The 24,180-nt window shown below is 50.9% G+C and overlaps 1 protein-coding gene across 3 annotated transcripts; it reads right to left on the reverse strand.

Moving 5' to 3' along the window:
• Positions 1-9,891: 9,891 nt before the first annotated feature.
• On the reverse strand, positions 9,892-21,546 carry RGR (retinal G protein coupled receptor). Of its 3 annotated transcripts, none has more exons than XM_028098923.1 (7): positions 21,468-21,546; positions 18,771-18,927; positions 17,501-17,622; positions 14,658-14,811; positions 13,129-13,246; positions 10,965-11,078; positions 9,892-10,524 (listed from the first exon to the last, which is right to left on the reverse strand). In XM_028098923.1, exons 1-7 carry the CDS (start codon positions 21,544-21,546, stop codon positions 10,393-10,395), a joined length of 876 nt encoding a protein of 291 aa, XP_027954724.1. In that variant the 3' UTR covers positions 9,892-10,392. The 3 variants fall into 3 exon arrangements, with proteins under 3 accessions (XP_027954724.1, XP_027954725.1, XP_027954726.1); XM_028098924.1 differs by having other exon boundaries at positions 17,501-17,634; XM_028098925.1 differs by lacking the exon at positions 10,965-11,078.
• Positions 21,547-24,180: the final 2,634 nt, after the last annotated feature.

Here is a 24,180-nt window from a genome sequence, read left to right on the forward strand (position 1 = left end):
TTAACCTCTATTATAGCACTCATAACAAATGGTATGTATGACCTACTTTATTCCCCAGCTAGGCTGTGAGCTCCTAGAGGGAAAGGATTGTGTCTTACTCACCTCCTTATTTTTCCCTTCCAGAGCAAAACCAGATGCTTGGCAAATAGCAGGCTGTTGTTGAAGCAATGAGTGATTGAACCCCTAAAGAAGGTAACCATTGAGAAAAATTTTTGTTGACTTGGGATGCTATGGCCTTATTTCTTAATCCTAGAGAATTCTGGAAAAACTGTTCTTGCATTTGTATCTAGACAGTTCTGAGAATTTCTATCCCAATTGTATCACTTTTTAATAGAGTGTCCTAAGGCAGTTTTCATAATCATTTAGAACCTCAGTTTTCCATATATGCAATGTGGATAACAATATTTAAGATCATAATAATGTGATCCTAGTATGGTTCAGAGGATTAGATGAGATGACACACATAAAGCCCATAACACAGTGTACGACAATGCTGCTCATAATTATGAGTGTTTATTATTCTTGCCTTTCCTAACTCCAGGAAACTTTAATCATTTCCTGTTTAATTTGAGCAAGGGTTTAGCAAATGCACTTGCTAACAGCAACTGATGAACAATGCTGTCTTTAACTCCCTCATACCTGAGCTTCCACAAAGGCCTTCCTTGAAACCCATGCAGGGAAAACAACCAAGGTGCTCCATCCACGAGGCTCATGCACTAACAGAGCTATGAACATAAACACTTGCTGCCCTGTGGCACTGGCCAGATATGAAGACAGGGACTGTGAGGCAGCTTTCCTGGAGGACTGGAGGCTTTAAAGCTGGGGAAGGTAGTCAACCCCAGGACTTACGTAGAAAGGGAAGCAACCCTACAGACTCCTGAAAAGGAAAACAGAGGGGTCCTCAGACCTTCCAGGATGATGGTCTTGGGGGAAGAGGGTGGGAGACAAGTTATGCTGGGATCTCTCTAACTTATTTACACTTCCTAGTATGGCTTTTCTTGGGGGAAAAAAAGGTTTCTTTTTTTAAACTCTGAAAATAACTAACCTACCCCAAGCCCCTTATTCGATAGATGAAAATGAAGATCAGAAAAATTCAATGAGTCACCCAAGATCAGACAGGAAGGAAGCAGCAAAGCTCCAAGGTTGATGTTCTGACGGGGAGTCCAGGATTTTTTCCATCTTATCTGCTGTGACCCTGTTAAGTTACCTCCCCTGTCTTGAGTCATGTACATATCTCATCTCCAAGAATATCTTATCTGGCCATAGATACTTGGATCTACAGGGTTTGGAGGTTAGATTTAGAATAAAGAGGATGGGGTTCAAACACGAGATCTGGTGTCATCAGTTAACCTGTGTGAATCATTGTTTTCATTGAAAAAAATAGGGCTCCAAATTCACTTCCTACTTCCCTCCTCTGGTTGTTCTAAGTATCACAGAAATAAAAGACATGAAAAAGATTTTTCATTCTAATTTTTTTCATCCACATGTTTACTAAGATCCACCATTTATTCCCTTAGTAGCAGAATACTGATACTTGTGGCTTTATTTGGTTTGGAAAATCACTAGTCCTAACTCTTTAATCAGAATCCTAGGCCACCCCTCTCTTCATGCTAATCCCTGGGCTAGGAGTCAAGGAGAGACTGCATCAGTGGCTTGAAGTTTGTCACTCTGTCCCACACCTACAGGATGCCATGTGATGTGAGTGACTCCACCCAGGACAACTCCCTTTAGCCTCTGCTCATATTTCCAAATGCTCACTGGACTCAGATACTTGAGTACCTAAGAGACATCTGTATTTATTCCCCTCCAAGCTTTATGGTCTTCCCCATCTTTGCCTGACACCTCCAAAAACTTAGGTGTCATCCTCATGTTCTTTCATGCCTTCAAACTTAATACAGTTTACAATAATGGAAGTTGTACGTTTCTCCTCAACATCCATGTCGTTCTTCCCCTCTATGTAGCCCCTATGTCATTTGGGTAGGATGGGATCACACCCATACCTTCATTGGTCCAAGCCAACTAAGGTAATCTCATCCCTTATCCATGCTGATTGTGTCTAGTAACTCCCATCAAAGCTAATCAGTCCACTGGCAATGGAGGTATAGTGGGGGTATTAAGGTAACTCTCTGATCCATTCTCCTGGCAATAGATATTTGTTCAGAGATGGCTCAATCAATCTCAAAATCAAGATTTTTGTTTTACAGTTGTTGGAAATGATACCTGCCCCTCCTCCATGCAAATAAAACCATCCTGCCACCATGTATGTATCTTGCTCTTGAAGCCCTCTTGCAACCATGTATGGACTCAGCTTAAGGATAAATGGACACACAAAGGGTGGGGGACAGATGGAGCTGGACTGAGAACCAGAAAAATAAGGCTAGAGCCCTGATCAAACCTTGCCTGAAGCCTACAACTATCAGTTTTCATTTTTATGTCTGTAAATTGTCCTTATTTTCTGAAGAAAGTTAAGATTGAGTTTTGTTTCCTGAAATCAAAAGAACCAAACTAATGAATTTATTCAAACCACTAGCAAATTGTTATATTTGCTTCCAAAAACATATATCATATCTGCTCACTTAACATTACCACCACCATCACCACCATCACTTTCCTCATTTCAAGGCAATAGCACCTGAAGCCCGGACTAGCATAACAGTACCCATTTCACCTTCTTACCTCACCTCCACTGTTGGCTACTCCAGTGTAGTCTCCACACAGCAGTCAGGGAGACTAGTTAGAAATGGAAATCAGATCTGGCTACTTCCTCATTGAAACCTTCCAAAGACTTTCATTTGTTCTTAAAAAACAAACAAACAAAAAAACCCTAATCCATCTTTTCTGTCCACCACCTCCCACCCACCCTACCTTGCATCCCTGCTGGACGTGGTCCCTGCATCTCTCATTGCTTCTCCTTGAGTCCATCTGCTCCAGCCTCACGAATCTTTATGTTCCTTAAACAGTCATGCTGTTTCCCACTTGCTTGTTCCTTCTGCCTGGAATGCTTTTCCCCTGCCCTCCACATGACTGCCTTATTCTCATCCTTTAAGTCTGGGCTCAAATATCACCTCCTCAGGGGTCTCTTTCCTGACCACCCTCCCAGTCCCTTCCTGTCTTATCCCGTGTTTATCTCCTTTGGGGTTCCTATCACAATTTGTAATGATCTACTTTATACACTTACTTGTTTATTGTTACTAGAATGTCAGCTGCGCATGAGGACCTTGACTGTCTTGTTTAAATTGTGTCCTGATTTATAATTAGGCTCAATAAACATTTGTTCAATGAACACGGAGAGCTGGTCAGCAACAAGAAACCTGTAGGGAGGTGTTCCCAGAGCGCCACCCAGTGGTGGGCTGAGGCCTGGCATGGACGTCAGTGGATCTCCACAGCCAATGACACACCATTAACGTTGGTCTGAATCATCTGCCCGGTGAGAGAGACTGAATGAACACCCCAGTCAGCTGCTGGGACGTGAAGGCCAGGCAGCTGGGATCACGTTATAGTGCACTGCTCTGGCCAAACACACCACGGCATCCCCTTCACCTGGGAGCTTGTTAGAAATGCAGACTCTCGTCCCCACCCCAGACCCACCAAACCAGAGTCTGCACTTAACAAGATTCCCAGATGATCCTGTGCATTTTATGATTTGAGAAGCCAGCCTCTCTTTCCCACCTCAAAATGCACTGCCTGCACTGATACCCGAAAACCCCTGAGCCAGGAAGCTTCCCCAGACACTTATGACCTTCAGCAGGGTGTTCAACCTTTTTATGCTTTAGTCTCTCAATTATGTACAAGACCTGACCCTATTATCTTGTAAATGATACCATGGTGATAAAACAAAAAGCCATGGGCTGAGGATCTCCTGCTCGTCTATGAACTTTGGGATTTGGGGAATTAGTGAGGGAAAGATGAAAGCAAGCTATAGGATAAGACGGAGGTAAGTAAAAATAAAGGACTTCTGGAGGGAGATGTGTATGCATATGTGTGCATATATTAATATGCATGTGTATATATTATATATGTATGTGTGTACATATCAACATGCATACACCTATGCCTGTAATATATGCATATGCACATATATCTGCATGTGTGTATATATTAATATGCACATGTGCATGTATATTAATATGCATGTGCATATTATATATGCACATGTGTGTATGTTAGTATGCATATGCATATATATTAATATGCATGTGCCTTATGTTATACATGCAAAGCTACATATATTATATCTGCATGTGTGTATATATTATATATGCACATGTGTACATAGATATAAATGTACAGGTGTGTGTATATATTAATATGCACATGCATGTATTTGTTATATATGTATATGTATGTACATATTATATGCATATATGTTATATGTGCATATAAAACAGCAGAGAATGGTCTCAGAGATGACTCGGTAAATCTCAGCTAAATCACTCTTTGTAAAATGGATGTCAGTAATCGCCCCCCACCCCATCAGTGGTTCTTAATCCTGGTTGCACAGTAGGATCACCTGGGAGCTTTTAAAAGTCTCAAGCTCAGCCAGCTCTTCAGGCCAATTACATCATTGTCTCTGTGGGAGGAACCCAGACACCAGTAGTCTGTAAAGCTCCACCATGCTTCTCAAGCTCTAAGTGCACACACATTACCTGGTGGGGGTTTGTTAAAAAGCACATTCAGATTTGGGAGGTCTGAGGTGGAGCCTGAGAGTCTATATTTCTAACAAGCACTTGGGCGGAACTGTTGCTACTGGTCCAGAGACCACACTCTGAATCACCAAGCCCCAGATGGTTCGATGTGCAGACAAGTGTGACAACTGTTTCTAAGGATGTGCAGCAAATTAAATGAGGTAGTAGATTTGATGCATGTGGCATATAGTTGTCTCCCAATCCTCGTAATTTTCCCATATGCCCCTTTCTCGAGCGACTAATGAGAAAAATCAGGGGGTAGCAAGGAATAGCTGATAAGGTCCCTGATGGAGGGAATCGAAATATTTGTTGAACACCCACCACGTGCCATGTGCTTTAAATTATGCCACCCGGTGAGTCCATTTTGGTGGGCACGGAACAAACTCAGAGATAAGAACCCTGCTCCAACTTGGTCACACACTGTATAAAAGGCAAATCCTGGATTCATGCCTCCGTCTCTCCAATGCCCACACTTTACGTGCTTTCCAAGCTGCCATGCTGCCTCTTATCTGGAAGGGGAAGGACTTGCATGTGTTCCCACAGTTGCAGAGGGAGGGGCAGCTGGGCGGAGGGTGCCTTGCAGGGAAACAATGGAGACCACTGTAGAAGCAGCTAGAGGAAAGAACAGGTGTGCGGTGTCAGGGCCAGGGAACGGCTTACGAGGGGAACGGCAAGTTACCACAACCAAAAGGAGAGGGAAGATTCAGGGATTATGATTTTGGCCTTCACCCAAGGCTTTTCCAGCACTCGTGACCTTAGAAACATTACCATCACCAAATGCCATTTACTGCACGTTCGCGGAGGCTCGGGCTGCTTCTCTGAGCATAGTACTTGGAATGCCCTCCTAATCAAATCCTATGTGCAGGAAGACTTCCAGTGACTGTTCTGCTGGCAAAGAAAAGGGCAACCCTGTAGGGCCACCTGGGCCGTCTCTGGCCAGTGGGCATGCAATTTCTGTTCCCTTCAAGGAGAGATGGGGAATCACATCATCATCTGAGGTAGAAAACCGCTAGACATCCGGCTTCTGTACTAAGAGCAGAAAAGAAAGCTTGCCTGAGATCCTGCAGGAATCAGGAATCCACCCGGAGGGCCTCACCAGGGAACTCCCAGGCTCTTCCGAAAGGTACCTCCGGGGCAACGGCTCAGGATGAATTTATCATTGAGTTCACACTGCCACCTTGTGGTAGATGCTAAGCACTGCGTGGTCCTAAACTGCCAAGTATTTAGGGGTATCAGATCTTTGCATTTTCCCCTCGTTTTCTTTTCATTTAGCTTATATGACAGGACAGAGAGTAATGATATTTACTGAGATAGGGAAAATAATACTAGAGGCCGTTTTATGGGAGGGGGAGTGAGCTTGTATTTGAGCAAATTGAACCAGGAATGTCTCTGACAGAGAAAACAACAGAAATCCTATCAATTTCATGGCAAGGACAAAGATACAAATAAGTGAGGCCTGTTACCTTGCTATTGAATTTATTTCTCTATGTGGAAAATTTTCAAAAATCCCCTTCCTTTTTTTTTTTTTTTTTGCTAATCAATCAGGCACACAGTCCCTCCCCTCCCCAGAAAAATTGTTCCAGTGGTGATTTTTTTTTGGGGGGGGGCAGGGATTGTACATTCCTATACCTCAGAGATAACTTGCTATTTTGTTTGTGACTTTAATTCAAGTCCATTTGTCAATAAGCAGAGCCGTCTTTCCCAGCGGGAAGATGGGGTGGGGCGGGGGCTATTATTCTACTGTACTTATATTTCCTTACAAAAATAAACTCTGAAATAAATGGGGCTGAGAACAGTAGGTGACCTTAGAAGGCGAATTTTGTGCCTTTTAAATTGGGTTTCATGCAGCAGTTCTTGGTTCTGCAGAAGTGAGACTGGGTGGGTAGTCTGGGTGCTGGTGAGCAGGTGGCAACAGCAGGGCACTCCATCTGTTTTAAACAATGAGCTTTCGGGTAACATTGTATTAGTCGGCTAAGGCTGCTGTAACAAAATACCCCTGGCTGGGTGGCTTAAACAACAGACATTTATTGTCTCATAGTTCTGGAGATAGAAGTCCAAGATCAAGGTGCCATCAGGGTTCGTGTCTGGTGAGAGCTCTCCCCCTGGCTTGCAGACATCTGTGTCCTCACATGGCCTTTCCCTGATGCCCAAGGGAGAGAGGAGAGAGAGAGAGAGAGAGAGAGAGAGAGAGAACTCTCTGGTATCTCTTCTTACAAAGAGATTAGTCCTACTAGGTCAGGGCCCCACCCTTATGATCTCATTTCATCTTGGTCATTCCTGTAAAGACTCTATGTCCAAATATAGTCAAACTGGGGGTTAGGGCTTCAACATATGAATATTAGGAGGGGACAAAAACATACAATCCATAACATACATCTTGTTTGAAAAAGAGTTAGACTTTTGATAGAGTCTGAAAACCTCGTGCCCTTGTCAGAGCCCATTCAGATTGAGAAGACAGAAAGGATGGGCCCGAGAGGGCGTGGGACTCACCCAGGGTCCCCCAGGGAGAGGGTGGCAGGGCTGGAGCCTCCGCACCACACGTGAGGGCGTGCACGGGGCTCTCCTCCCCCATAGGTTACATTTTTAAAATAATGGAGACATACAGCTTACCAAGTCAAGCCACAGCAACTTAAAGGAAAACCCAGAATGGGGCTGACATTCTCTGTACATTGAAAGTCAGTGGGGGACAATTCTGTTGAAACCTGTGACTAAACCAAGCATACCGTGGAGCTCAGAGGGCATGTTTAATTTACCTAGAATGAGGGAAAAGAGTTTAGTTTTGACGTAGAGACTTGCGGAGACTCTGAAGGAAACTTCTGGGTAATGTCAATAATGCTGATGACTATGTGACTCCACTTGCGTGGACACAGCTGGGACCCTAGTCTCTACTTTTGAACCTTCTTAGCCAGCTTAGCACAGGTTTTACTCACAAAAGCCAGGAAGAGGTAAGGAGGCATGGACCTTTTCTGAGGTGACTGGAAAGGCTCTCGGACCCGTCTCCCCCCATCAGCCCAGTGTCCGACGGGGACAGAGCATCTTTGCCACCAGGTGGTCCATGCAGGAGCTCGGGGAGAGCATGATGGCAACAGTGATGGATGGTGTGGGCTGGGGGACCGGCTGGCATGTCCCCCCAGGCCCGTTGTGTCTGTGTGGGGGGAGCAGGGCATTGTCCCTACTAGTGGCACTGGGGGCCCCCTACGCATGTGGAGGAAAGGGACCTGGGGCAGACTGCTCAACAGGAGCCTGAGGGGGCAGCAGAGTGAGGAGGGAGGGGAGGGACACTCACCAAAATAAATGAACAGAAGGGGCCAGGAAACAAACACGTCAAGGAGACAGAAGTAACTGCTTTCTTCATATGTTTTCCTGACTGTTAAAGTTCCTGACGTATTCTACAGTGAACTTGGAGAAGATCAGCAGGCAGTTTGAGGGCTGTGTATGGGCCTGGGGTGGGGGCCGGGCAGAGCAGGGGGAGTTGCAGAAGGTTCCAGGGCTTTGGGGGCTGTGTGCTAAGTTTTTTCAGGTGCTGACTGTCTCCCAGGGACCGGCTCTGTTTCCTCTCCCAGCCCAGTGCCTGTGCCAAGGGCTTGCAGGGAGGTGGGCATCTGAAAGGACCCAGCGCCACCTCCTTTGTCCCTCTGGCCTGGGAGGTGAGCTGCTCCGTGGAAGTGCAGGGTAGGGTGCTGGAGGGTGGTGGCAAGGAGGGCAGAGGAAAGGCTCTGTACACAGTGTCCACAAGGACTCCAGATCCTGAAAGTGCTTTGGGACATGGGCAGAAAAGCTCCAAGGTGGCAGGGTTCCCTAAACTCATTCCATGAGTGAGAGGCAGGGGTGTGGGTAGACTTGGGGCTTCCCGTAGGGCTTTGGTCATTCCCCATGGGGGCGCTGCTTCAGCCCCTGCCGTCTCCTGCCAACCTAGTCCAGGGTAGAGATACCCCGAGCCCACGTTCTCCTCTCCACAGAGCCTTGGGGTGCAGGGCTGGAGCTATAGGTGTCCTTGACCATGGCTGGCCAACCTGCATCCCCCCCACCTGTCTGAGTCTGGGGGTCACCTCCCCTTCTCTTCTCACTGTGTTCCCTTGTTCCACCTTATGGCGTTAGTGTCTTTAATGGTGGAGAGCAGGGCGGATCCCCAGTAAAGACAATTTAAGGACTCCTGGGCTGTGCAGACAGGGTCAGTATCTCTGGGCTAGGGACACTGTCACCTTTGTGGCCACCCACTCAGCCTGTATGGGAGCCCAGCTCAGGCCCCAGGACTTCCCCAATCAGTTCCCACTGCAGGCCTAAGACCAGGAACCCAACTGGTCACTGGGGTGAGGCTCCGTGGCATCTTGTCTCTACAGCACCCAGCTCGGGGTGTGGTCTAGAAAACATGCTGGGGGAAGGCTGCTTCCTTCTCCCTTCCACTTGGTTTTGCCAAATGACTGAGCCAGCCTCTGTTGAACGCAGACTTCTTGTGAGTCACGTTTATGTGACCTGATTTTCTGCATCTGCAAAGCTGACAGGCAGGTCCTGGTACACAGGGACCCCAGACGCTGTTCTCACGACCATCCTATCCCCAACCCCTGGGGACCTGTTTCCTCCCGGCTCCGCAGCTGGGGCTTGAGCTTTCATCTTTCCTGCATCTGAGGTCCCTGGGGCAGCCAGTGCTCCCTCATCAGACCCTCTGCGGAGCCCACCACCTCCCTGCCAACCACCTCCATTTCCCTCTAGGGCGACGGGTCCCCCCAGGTCTGCGCACCTGCCACACCTTGTCCCTGAAATGCTGACTCTGCTGGAGGTGCAGATGTCCATCCAGGGATGGGAACCCCATCACTGTCACAAACCCAGATGCCAGGGAATATAAAAGCTACAGCTGATGGAAGGGGAATGGAAGGGGACAAGCCCCGGGCAAAGGACAGAGCTGCTCTGAGTTCTACAGACTGTCGCCAGGGAGCCTCCTCCAGGCTGGTGGGGCCTCATCTTCAGACATCTGGACTTTTAAATACATTATCTTGATTTTTTAATGCTGGAAACTCAGCAGCACGCAGCTAGCCGTCTCTGACCAGAGGGTGCTGGTGGCTAACTGTCAGTGAGCACTTAATGCACCAGGTGATGTTCTGGTCCCTTCTGCATGGTGAAGTCACCATGCCCGTCACCACGTCTCACAAGCTGGGAACCAGAGGCACACACAGACTCAGTCGCTTGCACCAGATCTCAGTTTAATAAGTGGCATTGGAACGCTGACAGCCTGATCGGCCCTTCCACAAGAAACCAGGGGCTTTCACGCCTTTCTATGTAAGACTCGGAGCCCTGACAGCTGTTTTAATGAGGTTCCGTGTGCGTGGTGAGTACACATTATCTTGCTTAAACCTCACAGCGGCCCCGTGGAGACCTTATGTTATGGGTCAGGAAGCTCAGTTCAGAGGGAGTGACTTTGCCAAGGTGTCTCAACCTCTGTTTGGTGGACTGTGATGGAAACTCGTATCTGTCTGGTTCCAAAGTCCCAGGTCCTCCCACGCAGACTGGGTGCTCTCTGAATGCCCCGTGTCCGACCGAGGCCCAGGCCCACCAGGGCCATTCCGAGGGGTGGGGTGGGGGGTGGGGGGAGTGAGTGTCTGGAGCTTGGCTTCTGAGGCTGCTGGGCAGGACTCCAGGGCAGCCTCCTAGCACCGGGCTCAGTCCAGGGGGTCAGGGGTGGGCCTGGGTCTGAGCAGCCCCCGGGAGAACCTCACCGGGCTCGGTCCAGTTCGCTTCTCTGTGGTGAGAGGCACTGCCAAATTCCCCTGTGGACCATCTCCCTGCCCAGGGCATAGTTGATGGCATTGATCGTGGGCATTGTTTTGGCAATGAGGGCAGGCACCTGTTGGGACAGAAAAGTTCGGGGAAGAAGCCTCGCAACCTCGGCTCCTCTCCCTGGTCCCACTTGCTGACCCCAGTCCCACCCCCACCCCCCACCCACCCAGCCCCCAGTCATCTGTCCCGGGCTGGATTCTGCAACTCCCAAGGCCTCCTTGACCAGTTGGCAGATGACGCATGGAAGCACACCCCGTCCTGAGCACCAGTCTCAGCCTTGGTCCCAGAGTGTGGCTGTCCCTGTCCTCTCACGCAAGGCCAAGGCAATGTCAAGGTGCCGCTCCGGGTGGCCCCCAAGAGAAGCAAATTCCCCGTGCAATAGGAGTGTTCCAAGGAAGAGAGGAAGAGACTACCAGGAGGCCAGAGAGCAGGAAAGAGAGATGGGGCAAGACGGAGAGACACAGAGATGGAGAGAGTTCTAACTCTGGGTCCGGGAGACGTCTGTACCATCTGCAGCTTGGGGGAGATGGCGCTCACATCCATGACGGTGGCAGAGAGATACAGGAGGGCATAGGGGCCCCAGCCGAACAGCAGCGTCCTGGCCGGCACAGTGGTGTTCACCTGCCAAGAGATCGTCACGGGAGGGAGGCACTGACTTGCTCTAGCCGGCTGTGGCCCCACGAGCGGGGGTGACCAGGTGGGTACGCAGCCGGGCGGGGCAGTGTGACCCAGCTGTGGGAAGGCGCTGAGCCTGCGGAGGACCTCGGGGCCAGATGGACCTCTCTGGCGTGTAAGCTGTGTGACCCTAAACCTGTCATTTAACCTTACTTGACTTCAGTTGTCTTGTTTGCAAAAATGGTTTGATAATGCTTCACTTACCTGGAGGCGGGGACCAGGGGGCGGATAATGAGCTCCCTTCCTGGTCCACGCTCTGGTTGAGGAGCTCTGGGCTCCATGGGTGTGGCTGGGTGATGCGGCTCCCCAGGCTGGGCTGCCCTCACACCTCAGTCCCAGAACCGGCTCGCCAGCAGCCAGCAACCCGCAGCCGCCTCAGCGCAGCCCCCCACCCCCCCCCGCCCCGGCCGGTAGGTCTGTGCTGGGTTCCAAGCGGCTCTCCAAGGTGGGAGGTACAAGCCGCGGGCGGGCCCTGTGGTGCCGCCTCTGGCCACAGGGAGGCGCACGACTTGCGCTCTAATTTCCGGACGGAAGGGGCTCTTCCGGCTTCCCCTACACCCTCGGATGTTAAAATGCGGACGCTAGACATCAGTGCCTGTTATCTCTTCGCGTCTCCCTTTAACGAAGAAGGTGACTTAAGTTGAAAGAGGACAGGTTTCTTTGATGAAATAAAAATATGTCAGTTGGGAGACATTTATTCTCTTGAATTGCCCCTCCGTCCAAAAAAGAAAAGAAAAAAAAAAAGGGGCTTCGCACTGACGGAGGGGCTCCGGGGCGGAGCTGAGGCCGGAGGTGCACGGAGCCCTCAGCAGAGAGAGTGTCGCCTCCGGGAATCGCTCTGCTCTTGACCGAGGTCCCCGCGCCCAAGCGCAGCGACCTCTGCTGATGCTGCGGGGACTGATGGGTTCAAGTCGGGGCGGGGGGGGGGGGGAAGAGAAAACCGGCGTGGCAGCCCTGTCTCCTGGCCGATTGAACTTCCAATAAATGTAGCGACCTTTGAGCGCCCAGGTCGTGCTTGGGCGGGCGGCGCGGAGGACTGCCCGGAGGCGGTGAGAGGCAAGGGGAGCATGAGCCCAGAGCCACGATTCTGGTCGCGGCCCAGCCCTCGTCCTCCCGCTGACTCAGAGCAGCCTGGATCTCCGGCTAAAATCGATTTGTACCGTCCTTTTCCAATTTACGGGGGAAAAAAATAAGGTGGCAGATTAAGTGTCTCAACAAAGATTGTTTCTTTTATGCACTATGACCACTTGGGTCATGGAGTCCCAGACCTGGGTTTGATCCAATTCTGTGATTACTACTTTCAGAGCTTGTAGCTGGTTACTTAACAAAGCCTTACAGCCTCAATTTTCTAGTCTGTGGCAAAGTGATAACGAAACGTTCCTTAGAGAGTGGTTGGGAAGATGGAATGGCATAGTGCACAGAAAAGTAGTATTAGTATCTGATTTTTTTTTTTTTAACTTGGTGCTTGTTATGGCTCGTCTGCTAGAGATTGTCCAGGTGACAAAAGAAAATTGTGGAAAGGGAATATTAAGGCAGAAATTCAGAAATGGCCAGGAGGGCTTTTTTTTGAAGGATTGTTTTTCTTGGATAAATGTGCTTGCAGGTGTGAGTTTATGTTGTGGATAACAGTCTGTGCCTGTGATTCAATGAAACATTTTGGAGCAATTTAAAAGAAGCATTTGAAGAGTATGTCATTTTGTGCCAACCCTTAAATCCTTGGGAAGAATGAAATGTGACAGCATGCATGGGGTCCAGCAGGGTGCCCTGGCTCTCGAGGTTATGGGGTTCCGTAAGCCTGAGCAGTCTTGACCCTTCCTCCCAGGTCTTGGCGATGCCCAGCAATGGCGAGGGTGCATTCCTGCCCTGACACCCCAAGCTCTGTAAATGCTGAATTTTTTCTGAAAACACAGAAAACCCCTAACTACTGTCTCTCACATCATTCATGTTCCCTGAGAGGGACAGAGGGATTTCTTCCGCTCCGGGAGTTGGTCCTCACCTGAAGGTGGCCCGTCTTCCTGAGTTTCTGCTCCATGAACCGATAGGATGTGAGCGTGATGAAGAGAGGCAGGAAGAAGTTGAAAAAGGCCATGGTGAAGAGGAAGCTGGTGAAGTTTCTGCAGGCAGAGTGGGTAGAGGAGTCAGGACCATCTCTCGGGGGGAGATCAGCTGCCCTTGAAGGCTTAATTAGCCTTTGCTCTAGACAGCCACATGTGAGGAACTGCTCTCATCAGACAAAAACTCTGAGTGCGGTCACCCCCGGGTCCCAGACAGACTCCCCTTAGAGACAGGGAGCCACTGTGTCCTTCTTGAATTTACCCCTAGGAGTTGGAGGGCTGAGATGAGGGAGAGTCCTCCTTCAACTCTCTGTTGGGCAGTTCAAGTGCTCAGTCCTGCTTTCTGTATGTGCCCTAAGCATGGAGAATGGGACACTTCGGTTTGGGAAACATGTTTGCCGAATGGAAGATAGGTCAGTGGACCAAGAGGAAGGATCATTCAAGGAATGCTTGGCACAGGGATTTGAAAGGGGTCTGCAGATGACAGACTGGACACTGTGTCACCGAAGAAACCATTGAAAGGACCACAGGAGGGCCTGGGCGCCCAGGGAGGGTCATGGGAAAGTGGGAGGGCTAACCAGGAACAGGTGGGAGTCACAGAAAGGCAGACTCCCATTCTGTGAAGGGAAGACCATGTTACCTGGGTGCTGCCCAGTAGGGACGGGTAGGAGGAAAGCCTGCCAGAGGACTGGACGCTGGCTGGGGGGATACCCATAGGGAGTGCCCTGGAAGGACCCTTGTACCAGACTTGTGTTCTCAGGTAGGTCTCACCTGGAAAGCCTGTCTTCAGGGGCAGGTGTGCCATGAGCAAACATGCAAAGCAGATGAATGCAACATGCCTCTAGTAGAAGAGGGGAGCTGGAGCCCAGGTGGCCGCTCCCCATGGTGTCCCCTAAAGGGTCTCTCTAAGCCCTGGTGTCCCCAGAGCCACATGGATGGGGCAGTACTAGACATATGCTCCATGATGGTGGGGGCCATCATGCATCAATCTTTTCCTAGGGCTTGGCCCAGGGGTTGGCTCACAGCAGATACTCAGGAAATTCAGAGAACTAAACTCTATGCCAAGGAGGTCCCTCCCAATGCAAAGACCTTAACGTTCTTTGGCTGTATTGAACAAAAGACACAACTCCCTTTAGAAACTGATCAAGTCAGAGCTGGGACAACTGACTGGACTGAAGTTGGCAAAGGGGTCACGGGACTCAGCGACTGTTGTAACTGACACAGACCAACGGCTCAGGGGGTAATACTCCTTCTTGGGCACAACTTTATACCCCAGTTTGCATAACATGCCCATCACTTGGCTGCCTTTCAGAATGGGCTTTCCCTAGTCCCACTGTCGACTTGCAAGTGGGCATCATGACCAAGGAGTTGAGATTGTCTGGCAAATGTTGACATTTCCCCATTTAGGTTTTCAGCTGTGACACTGTTGTTCCCAAGGAAGGGAGCCTTGGAGCTCCTCCTCCCACCTCACCTGTCCCCCCTGGAGTAGTCCAGGGTGCAGCACGTTCCAAGAGGCTCATAGTCATAGTGGCCCCAGCCCAGGAGAGGCATTGCTGCCCAGAAGGCAGAAGACAGCCACACACAGATCACCAAGGAGAGGGCCGTGTTCCATGCCAACTGGCTGCCTGCAGGGGAGAGAGGAGGAGGAGGGTCCGGAGGAGGTGCTAGCTAGGCAGGGCGCAGAAGAATGGACCTCATCCTCACACAGAATGTTCCTAAATCCCAGCTCTGATGCTATTAGCTTATTGCCTCAGGCAAGTTAAAAGTTTCTCCGAGCCTCCGTTTTCTCCTCCATGAAATGGGAATGATAATCCCTGTCTCAGAGGATGGTTATGAAGAATAAAAGAGATAAAGCGTGGTGAAGCCTCCTAGTGGACACTCTCTACCATCTTCTTTAGAGGACAGAGAAGGAGGGAGGAGCAAAGAAAGAGGTGCTTCCCCAAGTCGACTAGGGAAGAAGCATGGGCAGTGGTTTGGGTGAGGGTCATGAGGGAGGGAGGCAGAAATCTGAACTTCCCACCATCCTTAGCTGTTGCTCAGACATAGGCCACTATCCCTGCTTCCAGGATACCCTCTGAGGACTTGGGGTGCCATCTCAGTGCTGATGGCAGGGGCTTGGTCCCAACAGCATCTTTTCATGTGACCAGTCCCAGTGACCTGACTGCCTCCATACCCCCTCCTCCCATGCCGCTCTCGGTAACAGCCTCACCCAGCCCTCCCATCCAGTGGTTCCTCCTGGCCCCAGCTTCAGAGGCCTTTTCCCTTGCGCCTTGTCTGTCTGTGGTTTGTCATGTTCTTTTGTGGACAAGGTCCCAGGGCAGAGGGCAGGACTCCGTGTGGGGTTCGGTCCACAGAGAAGAGGAGATCTACACCCTCCTTCATCCTGACACCGCGTCCACTGACAAACAGCCCCGGATGCAGTTTGCTTGAATGTGTCCTCCTGCTATGGACTGAATGTCTAAGCCCCCACCAGACTCCTCTGTGGAAGCCTTCATCCCCGTGGGATGGTATTCCTGGGGAGAGCCTTTGAGAGGTAATTGGGTCACAAGGTTGGAGCGCCCATAATTTGATGAGTGCCCTTATGTGAGAAGACACAAGGGAGATGATTTGTCTTCTCTGTGTGATGACACAGCAGGAAGGGAGCTGTCCAGAAGCCAGGAAGATGGCTCTCGCCAGAACCCAGCAGGGCTGCCACCCTGATCTTGGACTTCCGGTGTCGAGAAACTGTGAGAAATCCATCTCTGTTGTTTAAGCATCCAGCGTATGGTATTTTGTTATGGCAGCCCAAGCTGACAAAGACACCCCTCCCCCTAACTGTGGACACAATAATTAGTACCTACCATGACCCATGTATTGCTTCTTTGGCTTTCGAAGTGGATGACCACGGTGCTATGTCCAGGGTCACCCAGTATGGAGTAGATAAGCTCAGGCCCCCTCCATTCCCCTCCCCCATTTTCATATTGCTCCACGGTGCCGTCCAGCTCAGGAAAGGCTTTGCTCTAGGGACCCCAGAACAGGGATCAGCTGCTCTATACTGAGGGAGGGAAGCATGTTGCTGTCTGAGGAGGTGTGCATTGTGTATGTGCACGTGTGTGAGTGTGCATGTGCGTGTACGTGTGCACATAGTGGTCTGAGGGAGCTTCGGGGGTCAGACTGGGACAGTAGTGGCAGGACAGGAGCTCCGAGGGCAGGTGGGGCAGGTGGGGCTAACCTGCCTCTAGAAATGATAAGCTTTGTTCTTATCACTTCTATCAACTCTCTGGCCTGGGGAGAGGTGTGTGACTTTCCTGGGGCGGGGGGGTGGGGGGGTGGGGAGGGTTGTGCGTGTGGGGTCAGGGAAGACCAGCAGATTCCAAAGGGGCCATGCCCAGGGCTTCAGGCCATGCTGGCCATGGACCCACAGCAGCCTCCATGCCAGGCAGAGCCACCTTTCGGGACGTGGGGCCCTCCTGGGAGTGACTGCCTCAGGAGACATTCCGGCCACGCCCAGTCACCCCCCCCCCACCTCTACTAGCTGGGTGACCTGGGAAGCAACTTAACTTCTCTGAGCCTCTGCTTCCCAGTCTGCAAGTTGGAGTTTGCGATAAGGGTTAGCGGAGTCACAGCTCCTCAAAGTATGAGTGGGATTCTAGACGGCCGGTGGGTGAACATGTTTATTTTAATGTGTACTAAAATGATAAAGACATCAGAGATATTGTTTAGGAGGATACTAGAGCAGGTGTTTACATTTTTTAAAATGAATCACTTTTAAGAGAAAAAAATCAAGTAAATAACAGAGCAGGTGGTACAGTGACATGGCCGATTATGAAGGTGATATTTGACAACACAGCTTGGGAAATCTGGGGCTGGACTGGTCTTCATGAAGCCCTGGCATGGTGGAGGCCCCATGGAAGTGTGAGATACAGGGATACACGCCCAGTATACACACACACACACACACACACACACACACAGCCTCAAAGGGGCCTGTCTGCAAGGGCATTTTCTGTACCGATGATCTCATTTGATTTTCAGAATAAAACTGGGAGGTTGCTTATAAAAATCTGCTCTTAGAGGAGGCAGAGGTTCAGAGAGGACTCCTGACTTCTCTGAGGCTGCGATGACATTGAGGGCACAGGCAGCCTTTCTGGCATGTGCCCTGGCACCTTTCCTGCCCACTCTCCCTGCCTCCCTCCTTTCCTGAATGCCCACGCCTCATACTCACGGACATGCACGCCCACCCACACTCCCCTGGACTGGGAAACGCTGAGCAGACCTTTGACCTGCTCACCCTCGCGGTGTAGACGTCCCTCCCCGCTGGAAGCGCGGACTCACGCGTGCAGTAGTGGTGATAGCGCCCCCAGGCGATGGCCGCGCTGCTGCAGATGCTGCTCAGTGCTGTCACAAAGCCCTGGAAACCGAGAGCCTGGCAGCCTTCCGAGCCATAGGGCCAGCGCCTGTGGGAGACACTGGGGCCGGTGACCCCTTCCCTCTGTCCCTGCCCTACTCCCACACCTGCCCCTCAGGAGCGTGGAGGGCACCCTCCTGAATGTTGGCCCGGCTCCCCAGAAGAGGGCTTCTTTGTCTGCTTTTCCTATGAGGAAACAGGGGCTCGAGAGGTCAAGTTCCTGGGGTGAACAGGTGGAGCCCGATGCAAACTCCCTGGGCTCCATGTCTTTCTCTGCATTCAGAGGGACCAAAGGGTCTCTCTGTGTGGTCAGAAGCCTCCAGCACAGGAAATGGGACATCCCGGGAAGAAAGTCCATGCCTTTCTTCTATAGATAGGGAAACTGAGGCTCTGAGAAGAAAAGGCACTGAGCCAAGGTCCCACAGCAGATGAAGGCAAGGTCAGAGAGTAGACCCCAGGACTCCCAGCTCTCAGCCCCATGGACCAAGCAATCGTAAGTAAAAGCTTCCATTGCCCCCTCACTGAACCCAGGAAGGGGTAGGAGGAGATCAGGGCAAGGAATCCTCACGGATTCTGACCCCACAGACTGGTCAGCCCTGAGCAAGCACACTCAGGTGGGCTCCAGCCTCCGTTTGAGTGCCTGGAACCAGAGCAGGAATGTTCAGTTCACTTAAGAAAACAATCCTGTAAACACCAGACACCGTGTTGAAAGATCCTGGTTTGCACCTAAGGAGGTTTTAGACACTTGTCAAAATCCTGTGGGCTTTTGCAAACACATCTGTCGGGCTTCCTGGGTGCCATGCATTGTTTTCAGTTATTTCCACATAATAACAAGTGAATACTTCCAGCCACCATATGAGTTAGGTAATAATAATTCAACTTACAGGAGAAGCCAAGAGATAGAAACACGGAAGCCAGGGCTCAAATCTAGGCAGCCTGGTTGCAGGGCCTGTGCCCTTCATCCCTACAGTCAACCAGCTCTTTGGGGGTTTTGAGCAACTCCTGTGCTCCAGAAATCAGCCATTGCTCTTCAGGGATGGTGTGGAATTCGGATTTAACCACGTACTGCCTGCCCACCCTGTCCCCTACAGTTTTCTCTAGGTGGGAAGAATGCCCCTGACCTGGCTGCCTAGTGCCCAGAGTTCAGGCCCCAGGCCGGGCCCCTGAGCTCGGAGGGGGGGAGGGGGAAGCGGGTACCGGAGGAGGCTGAATGTGGCTGCAATGAGGGCATTCAGGCTGATCCCAGTGTCCGCCAGAGCCAGGCTCAGCACCAGCAGGTGGATGGGGGTCCGCAGCTCCGGGGTCTTGCAGAAAGAGAGGATGGTGAGACTATTGAGGCAGAGACCAGTGAGAGCTGGAAAGAAGGGGGAGGCCAGTGTCAGGGCTACAGAGGCCGTCTGGGGTCAGAACCAGGGCCTGGGGTGGACGGAGCCTCAGCAACCTGCCCCCTTCATGCTCAGCTACCTTGTCGGTGCAGCTCGTCAAACATTTCTGCGAAGGGCTGGCTCTCAGATACCACAGGCCCTAAGATGCACATCCTGCCCCTTCCTTACTCAAAGAAAAGGAAGAAACCAGTAAGGTGCAGCACGGTTCATGCTGGAATAGTCACAGTCACTGACAGCTGCTGACACTTATCACAGCCTGGGCACTGGGCCGAGCGCTTTCTGAGGGTCCTCCCGTTCTGTCTTCACCTGGATGCTGTCCTCCCCACGTGCAGCTGGGAAACAGGCTTAGAGAGACTAGTTAACTTGCCCTAAGCACACAGCCGGTGAGTGGCGGAGCTGGGACTCAGACTCACGTCCGTTTAATTCCAAAAGGCCACTCTGAGGGCTGTGCAGCAACATTAGGGAGAGCCTGGGCAAAGGGTGTGGAGGTACGAGCCGGGGGCTGCCCGAGACAGCAAGCGGTGAGGTGAGCTGGAGGGGGCAACCTCAGGCAGCTGACAGACCAGACCTGGGGCTTTTGCTTGGTCCCTCACTTGCTGCTCCTTTTGGTCTCTGAACCCTGGCTTCTGCATCGGAAGGGAGAAATGGGGAAGGATCCCGCCTTCAAAACTGCAAGTGTAAGTATGGAGGTTCCTCAAAGCATTGAAAATAGAGCTGCCCTATGACCCAGCAATTGCACAACTGGGTATTTACCCCAAAGATACAAATGTAGGGATCCGAAGGGGTACATGCACCCCGATGTTTATCGCGGCAATGTCCACAATAGGTAAACCGTGGAAAGAGCCAAGATGTCCATTGACAGATGAATGGATAAAGAAGATGTGGTATATATACACAATGGAATATTATGCAGCCATAAAAAGGAATGAGATCTTGCCATTTGCAACGACGTGGTTGGAACTAGAAGGTGTTATGCTGAGCGAAATAAGTCAATCAGAGAAAGACATGTATCATATGACTTCACTGATATGAGGAATTCCTAATCTCAGGAAACAAACTGAGGGTTGCTGGAGTGCTGGGGGGTGGGAGGGATGGGGTGGCTGGGTGGTAGACATTGGGAAGGGTATGTGCTATGGTGAGCGCTGTGAATTGTGCAAGACTGTTGAATCACAGATCTGTACCTCTGAAACAAATAATGCAATATATGTTAAGGAAAAAAAAAGAAGATAGCAGGAGAGGAAGAATGAAGGGGAGTAAGTCGGAGGGGGAGATGAACCATGAAAGACAATGGACTCTGAAAAACAAACTGAGGGTTCTAGAGGGGAGGGGGGTAGGGGGATGGGTTAGCCTGGTGATGGGTATTGAGGAGGGCACGTTCTGCATGGAGCACTGGGTGTTATGAACAAACAATGAATCATGGAACACTGCACCAAAAACTAATGATGTAATATATGGTGATTAACATAACAATAAAAAAATTAAAAAAAAAACTAATGATGGTATATATATATGGTGATTAACATAACATAATAAAATAAGAAAAATGTAAAATAAAAAAAACTGCCAGTGTTTACTAGGAGGACAGGGTGTGGAAGAACATTCTAGAAAAGGGGAGCAGCATGTGTAGAAACTTAAAGTGGTAAAATTTCAAGGCATGTTTGAGGACTGAGAGGGGTGCTGGATTGTAGGGTTCCTAGAAGAGAGGAAGAGGGGCAGGGCCCACAGACAATGGTGTCGGGGACCTCGGGGACCAGTCTAGTGACTGCCACTCCCTCCCCGCTATGCATTCTTGTTGGGGGAGGCAATGGACTGACGATTTCTCTGGATAAGCTGTGAACAAGGGCTGCATTCCCGATTAACCTAGTCCTGAGCTGACCCAGCACCACTGTCTCTAGTCCCAGCTCTGGCCTCAGGGAGCATCTTAGCGATTCTGGGCTGAGGCAGGCACTTCAGGGAGTCAGGCAGCCCCTGGAATGGAAATGCTTTGGGCTGGGGAATGGAGATGGTGGGAGCAATGTGGAGCCAGAGAGGATGGGGGCAAATGAAATTAAATCCTCAGTGTCTATCGAGGCTAGCACTTCACACCCATGACCCCTTCAAACCTTCACCACCACACACTTGGGGTCCGAGAACCTGGCTGACCTGGTTATAGTCACATGACAGAGCTGTCTCCAGAACCTACTAGAGGCCTGAGCTTATATGAGATTCTTAGCAGAATTTCCAGGGAGTGGGTTAAACTTTTTCCCAGCTGGAGGACAAGAAAAGGCCTGAACCTTGTTCTTGGTCATGTTCTGGGCAGATGTCCCTCACTCCCTGGGCCTTGCCTGGCTTCTCTCTCTCTCGGCTCCCAGCCTGCAGCCTGCATCCCACAGGTGCACCCATCAGAAGCCCCAGGGGTGTAGGCACAGAGGAGTAGGGCTTGGGGGCCTCTTCTTGTCAACTCCATAGCTGTGGCCCGGATCGGGGAGCCCACTGGGTCCCCACTCCACCCAGGTCCTTCCTGGCTCACCTTCTATCAGCAGCACCGTCCCCACAGCCAACACTTCCAGCTCGCTGAAGCCGGTGGGCAGGGACCCCGATTCTGCCATGCTGGGCCCTTCTCCCTGCCAGCCCAGCTCTTCTTTGGCTCTTTAAGCTAGGCCCCACCTTTTAAAGGGCCATTCCACGTGCTGGCACATGCAGGTGATTATGCTAGGCCTTGGGCTCCTTCTTGCTGCCCCCTTCCCTAAACTGTGCTTTTGGCCAAGTAGAAGGAACGCATTCACCAGTTGGACAGTGCAGCCTTTGTGAAGCTGGAATGGAACGCTTTCTCGTTCATTTCAGCCCAATGGGGCAGGATTAAGGTCCCAGAATCCAAACGGTGTGTGGCTAAGAGCCAAATTAGAAAAGAGTTGCATAACCAAGGGAGGGGTGGGGAACAGAAAGAGGGATTTACGTGGCAGCTGTGCCTGAGAATTGGTTTGGAGCCAGGCCCTTCTATGTGTGTCCTCACAAGCGAAGGGGAAAGGATGATAACTGGCAAGCCAGCCATTGTCATAGAAAGAATCCCAGCCAGGACCAAAGATGAAGTTTGTGGTTCTGAACCTGCCATTCACCAGCTACGTGCGCTGGGGTGGAACCACTGGGGTCTTCTCAGTTTCCTCCTTTGCAAGGTAAACAAACATCTTTTCCCACGGCCTGCGTAAGTCTTGGTTAGAATACGTCATGGATATGGCCTCCAGGGCTGTAGCTCCCAACTCCCACAGGGCATTTACGCTCCACAAACATAAAAGTCTCCCAAGGCATGAGTTTGGCACAGAGGGGCTGACGTCTTAGTGGCCCCTCAACCCGCTAAGAGCCTTGCTCCTACAAATGAGAAGTTACGCATTGGTTGACAGTGAAAATTACACCCAGAAACACTGATCTGGAGTGATTTCACTCGTTTTCAGATAAAGAAACCAAAGGCCCGGAGCTCCATCAGCAATATAGCTAATGTTCAGGCCCCGCTAGGAGCCAGGCACTGTGCTAGCTGATCTGAGAATGATTCCTACAGCAACTCCATGAATTCTTTGCATTTCATGTGAGGAAGCAGGCTCAAAGCAGTTAGGAATTGACGTGAGGTCACAGAATGATCTGTGAACGAAGCTGAAACAACAGCCCGACCTCCTGTCCCCAGACTCTGGGTCAAGCAGCTCATTCTATTCCACAAATATTTACTTCCTGTGCTTTTCCTGCTCTTGGTTCCCACTTAATCAAGCCTAACCACCCTGCAGGGCTGAGCTGACGGCCCCCATCCTCCCGGAAACCTTTCTTGATAACCCAGTTACCCCTTTTTCCTAATTTCTATCTTGCATGACCATGTGTCATTACCATATGTCAGGTTTTTTTCATGCCTACAAGACCGCAGAAGACTTCAAGGGACACGGGAAAGCAGAACAGGGCCAGGAAACAAGGTAGAGCTCCGTTAGGCTAGAGAGAGATGGGAAGACACCCCCAACAGAAGGCGGAAAAGGCAGGTGTGGGAATAATAAGGGCTGCCCTTTTTGGTTTGGGGCGGAGGAGGGACAGGTGGGAAACATTGAGAAAAGCATATTGGCTGGATTGGAAGAGAGGAAGAGAGGGAAACCAAATTTCCTGGAAGCCAAGATTGTCAAAACAGGCCCGGTACAGAGCTAGGCGTTTTATGTGTGCGCTGGGGCCCTAGGTATCTGCTTGGTCACACCTCACTGGTCTATGCCTGCCTAAGCCTACAGGTTTGAAGGACTGGGGAACCTTCTGGAAAAGCTGAAGGAAGCGGGAAGGGCATGCCGGACCAGAGAGCAGAACCTTGAGGTCAAACGTGAAGAATGAATGAGTGAAGGATGATGTCTATGATGGGACGAGGTGGGAGGCAGGCAACAATCAGAAAAACTGAAAGCATTTTTTTCTAAGAACTCCTGAGATCCTGCTCTGGGACTTTCCTCAGAGTATGATAACCAGAGGAGAGGGATGCTCTCTGCCCTCACACAGAGACACCTCACACCTTTGGCATTGATGATGATGCCCACGAGGGCTTGGCTTGGACAGTGTGTTCTGAGACTGGATGTCCACGGGGCATTCAGGGAGGCAGCTGCTTGCTCGGCAGAATGGGAAAGTTCATGAGTCCATGGAACACACCTCTGTGGTCTCCCCCAGATATCTGAATTTGAACCTTGGGATTTGAACCCTGACCCTTGAGCTTGGCTCTTTCTAATGTCTTTATCACCTTCATCTCAGTTCTTTCTCCCAATAAAACTGTCACAGGAGAGAATTTCCAATGGCCCTTATCATAGGCCAGGTCTGTTTTCATCTTCTGAGCCCAGGCACCCTGACACGGTCTGTGTATTCCACAGCCTGGCTGACATGGGGCGACTTTGCAGGTGGACAGCCGAGCTGGCCAGTTCATGAGCCACTTGCCCCTGGGTGGCTGCCCACCCGCCCCACCTTTCCACTCCCTGGCCTCTCTGTGCCAGGGGCCGTTGACACCAAAGAGGATCCCCTACCCTCACCCTCAGGACTGGGTGATTCCAGGAGCAATAAGCCGCTGAGTGCTGTGGCCAGGGCTCCCCTCCCTAATCCCCAGTCTGTCCCTGTTTATCTGATGGCCTCAGGAGGGGTTGTGGGGGGGCTGATGAGCCAGTGGGCAGCTGTCGGGCTTCCTGGGCTGGGACGACAGAGCAGTCCAGGGACAGGCCCCTGTCTGGGCTACAGAGGAGCCAGGAGCC

The sequence above is a fragment of the Eumetopias jubatus genome, unplaced genomic scaffold (assembly GCF_037043125.1).
Source record: "Eumetopias jubatus isolate StellerSeaLion01/CBP00866 unplaced genomic scaffold, mEumJub1_p1.0 scaffold_17, whole genome shotgun sequence".
NCBI lineage: Eukaryota > Metazoa > Chordata > Mammalia > Carnivora > Otariidae > Eumetopias > Eumetopias jubatus.

Coding starts and splice junctions, on each gene's coding strand:
- RGR (XM_028098924.1), bottom strand. CDS start 21,546: ATGGCAGAATCGGGGTCCCTGCCCACCGGCTTCAGCGAGCTGGAAGTG. Junction 13,247..14,657: donor GACTACTCCAGGGGGGACAG/GTGAGGTGGGAG, acceptor CTCTGCCTGCAG/AAACTTCACCAGCTTCCTCT. Junction 10,525..10,964: donor TCTCCCCCAAGCTGCAGATG/GTACAGACGTCT, acceptor CTGTCCCAACAG/GTGCCTGCCCTCATTGCCAA.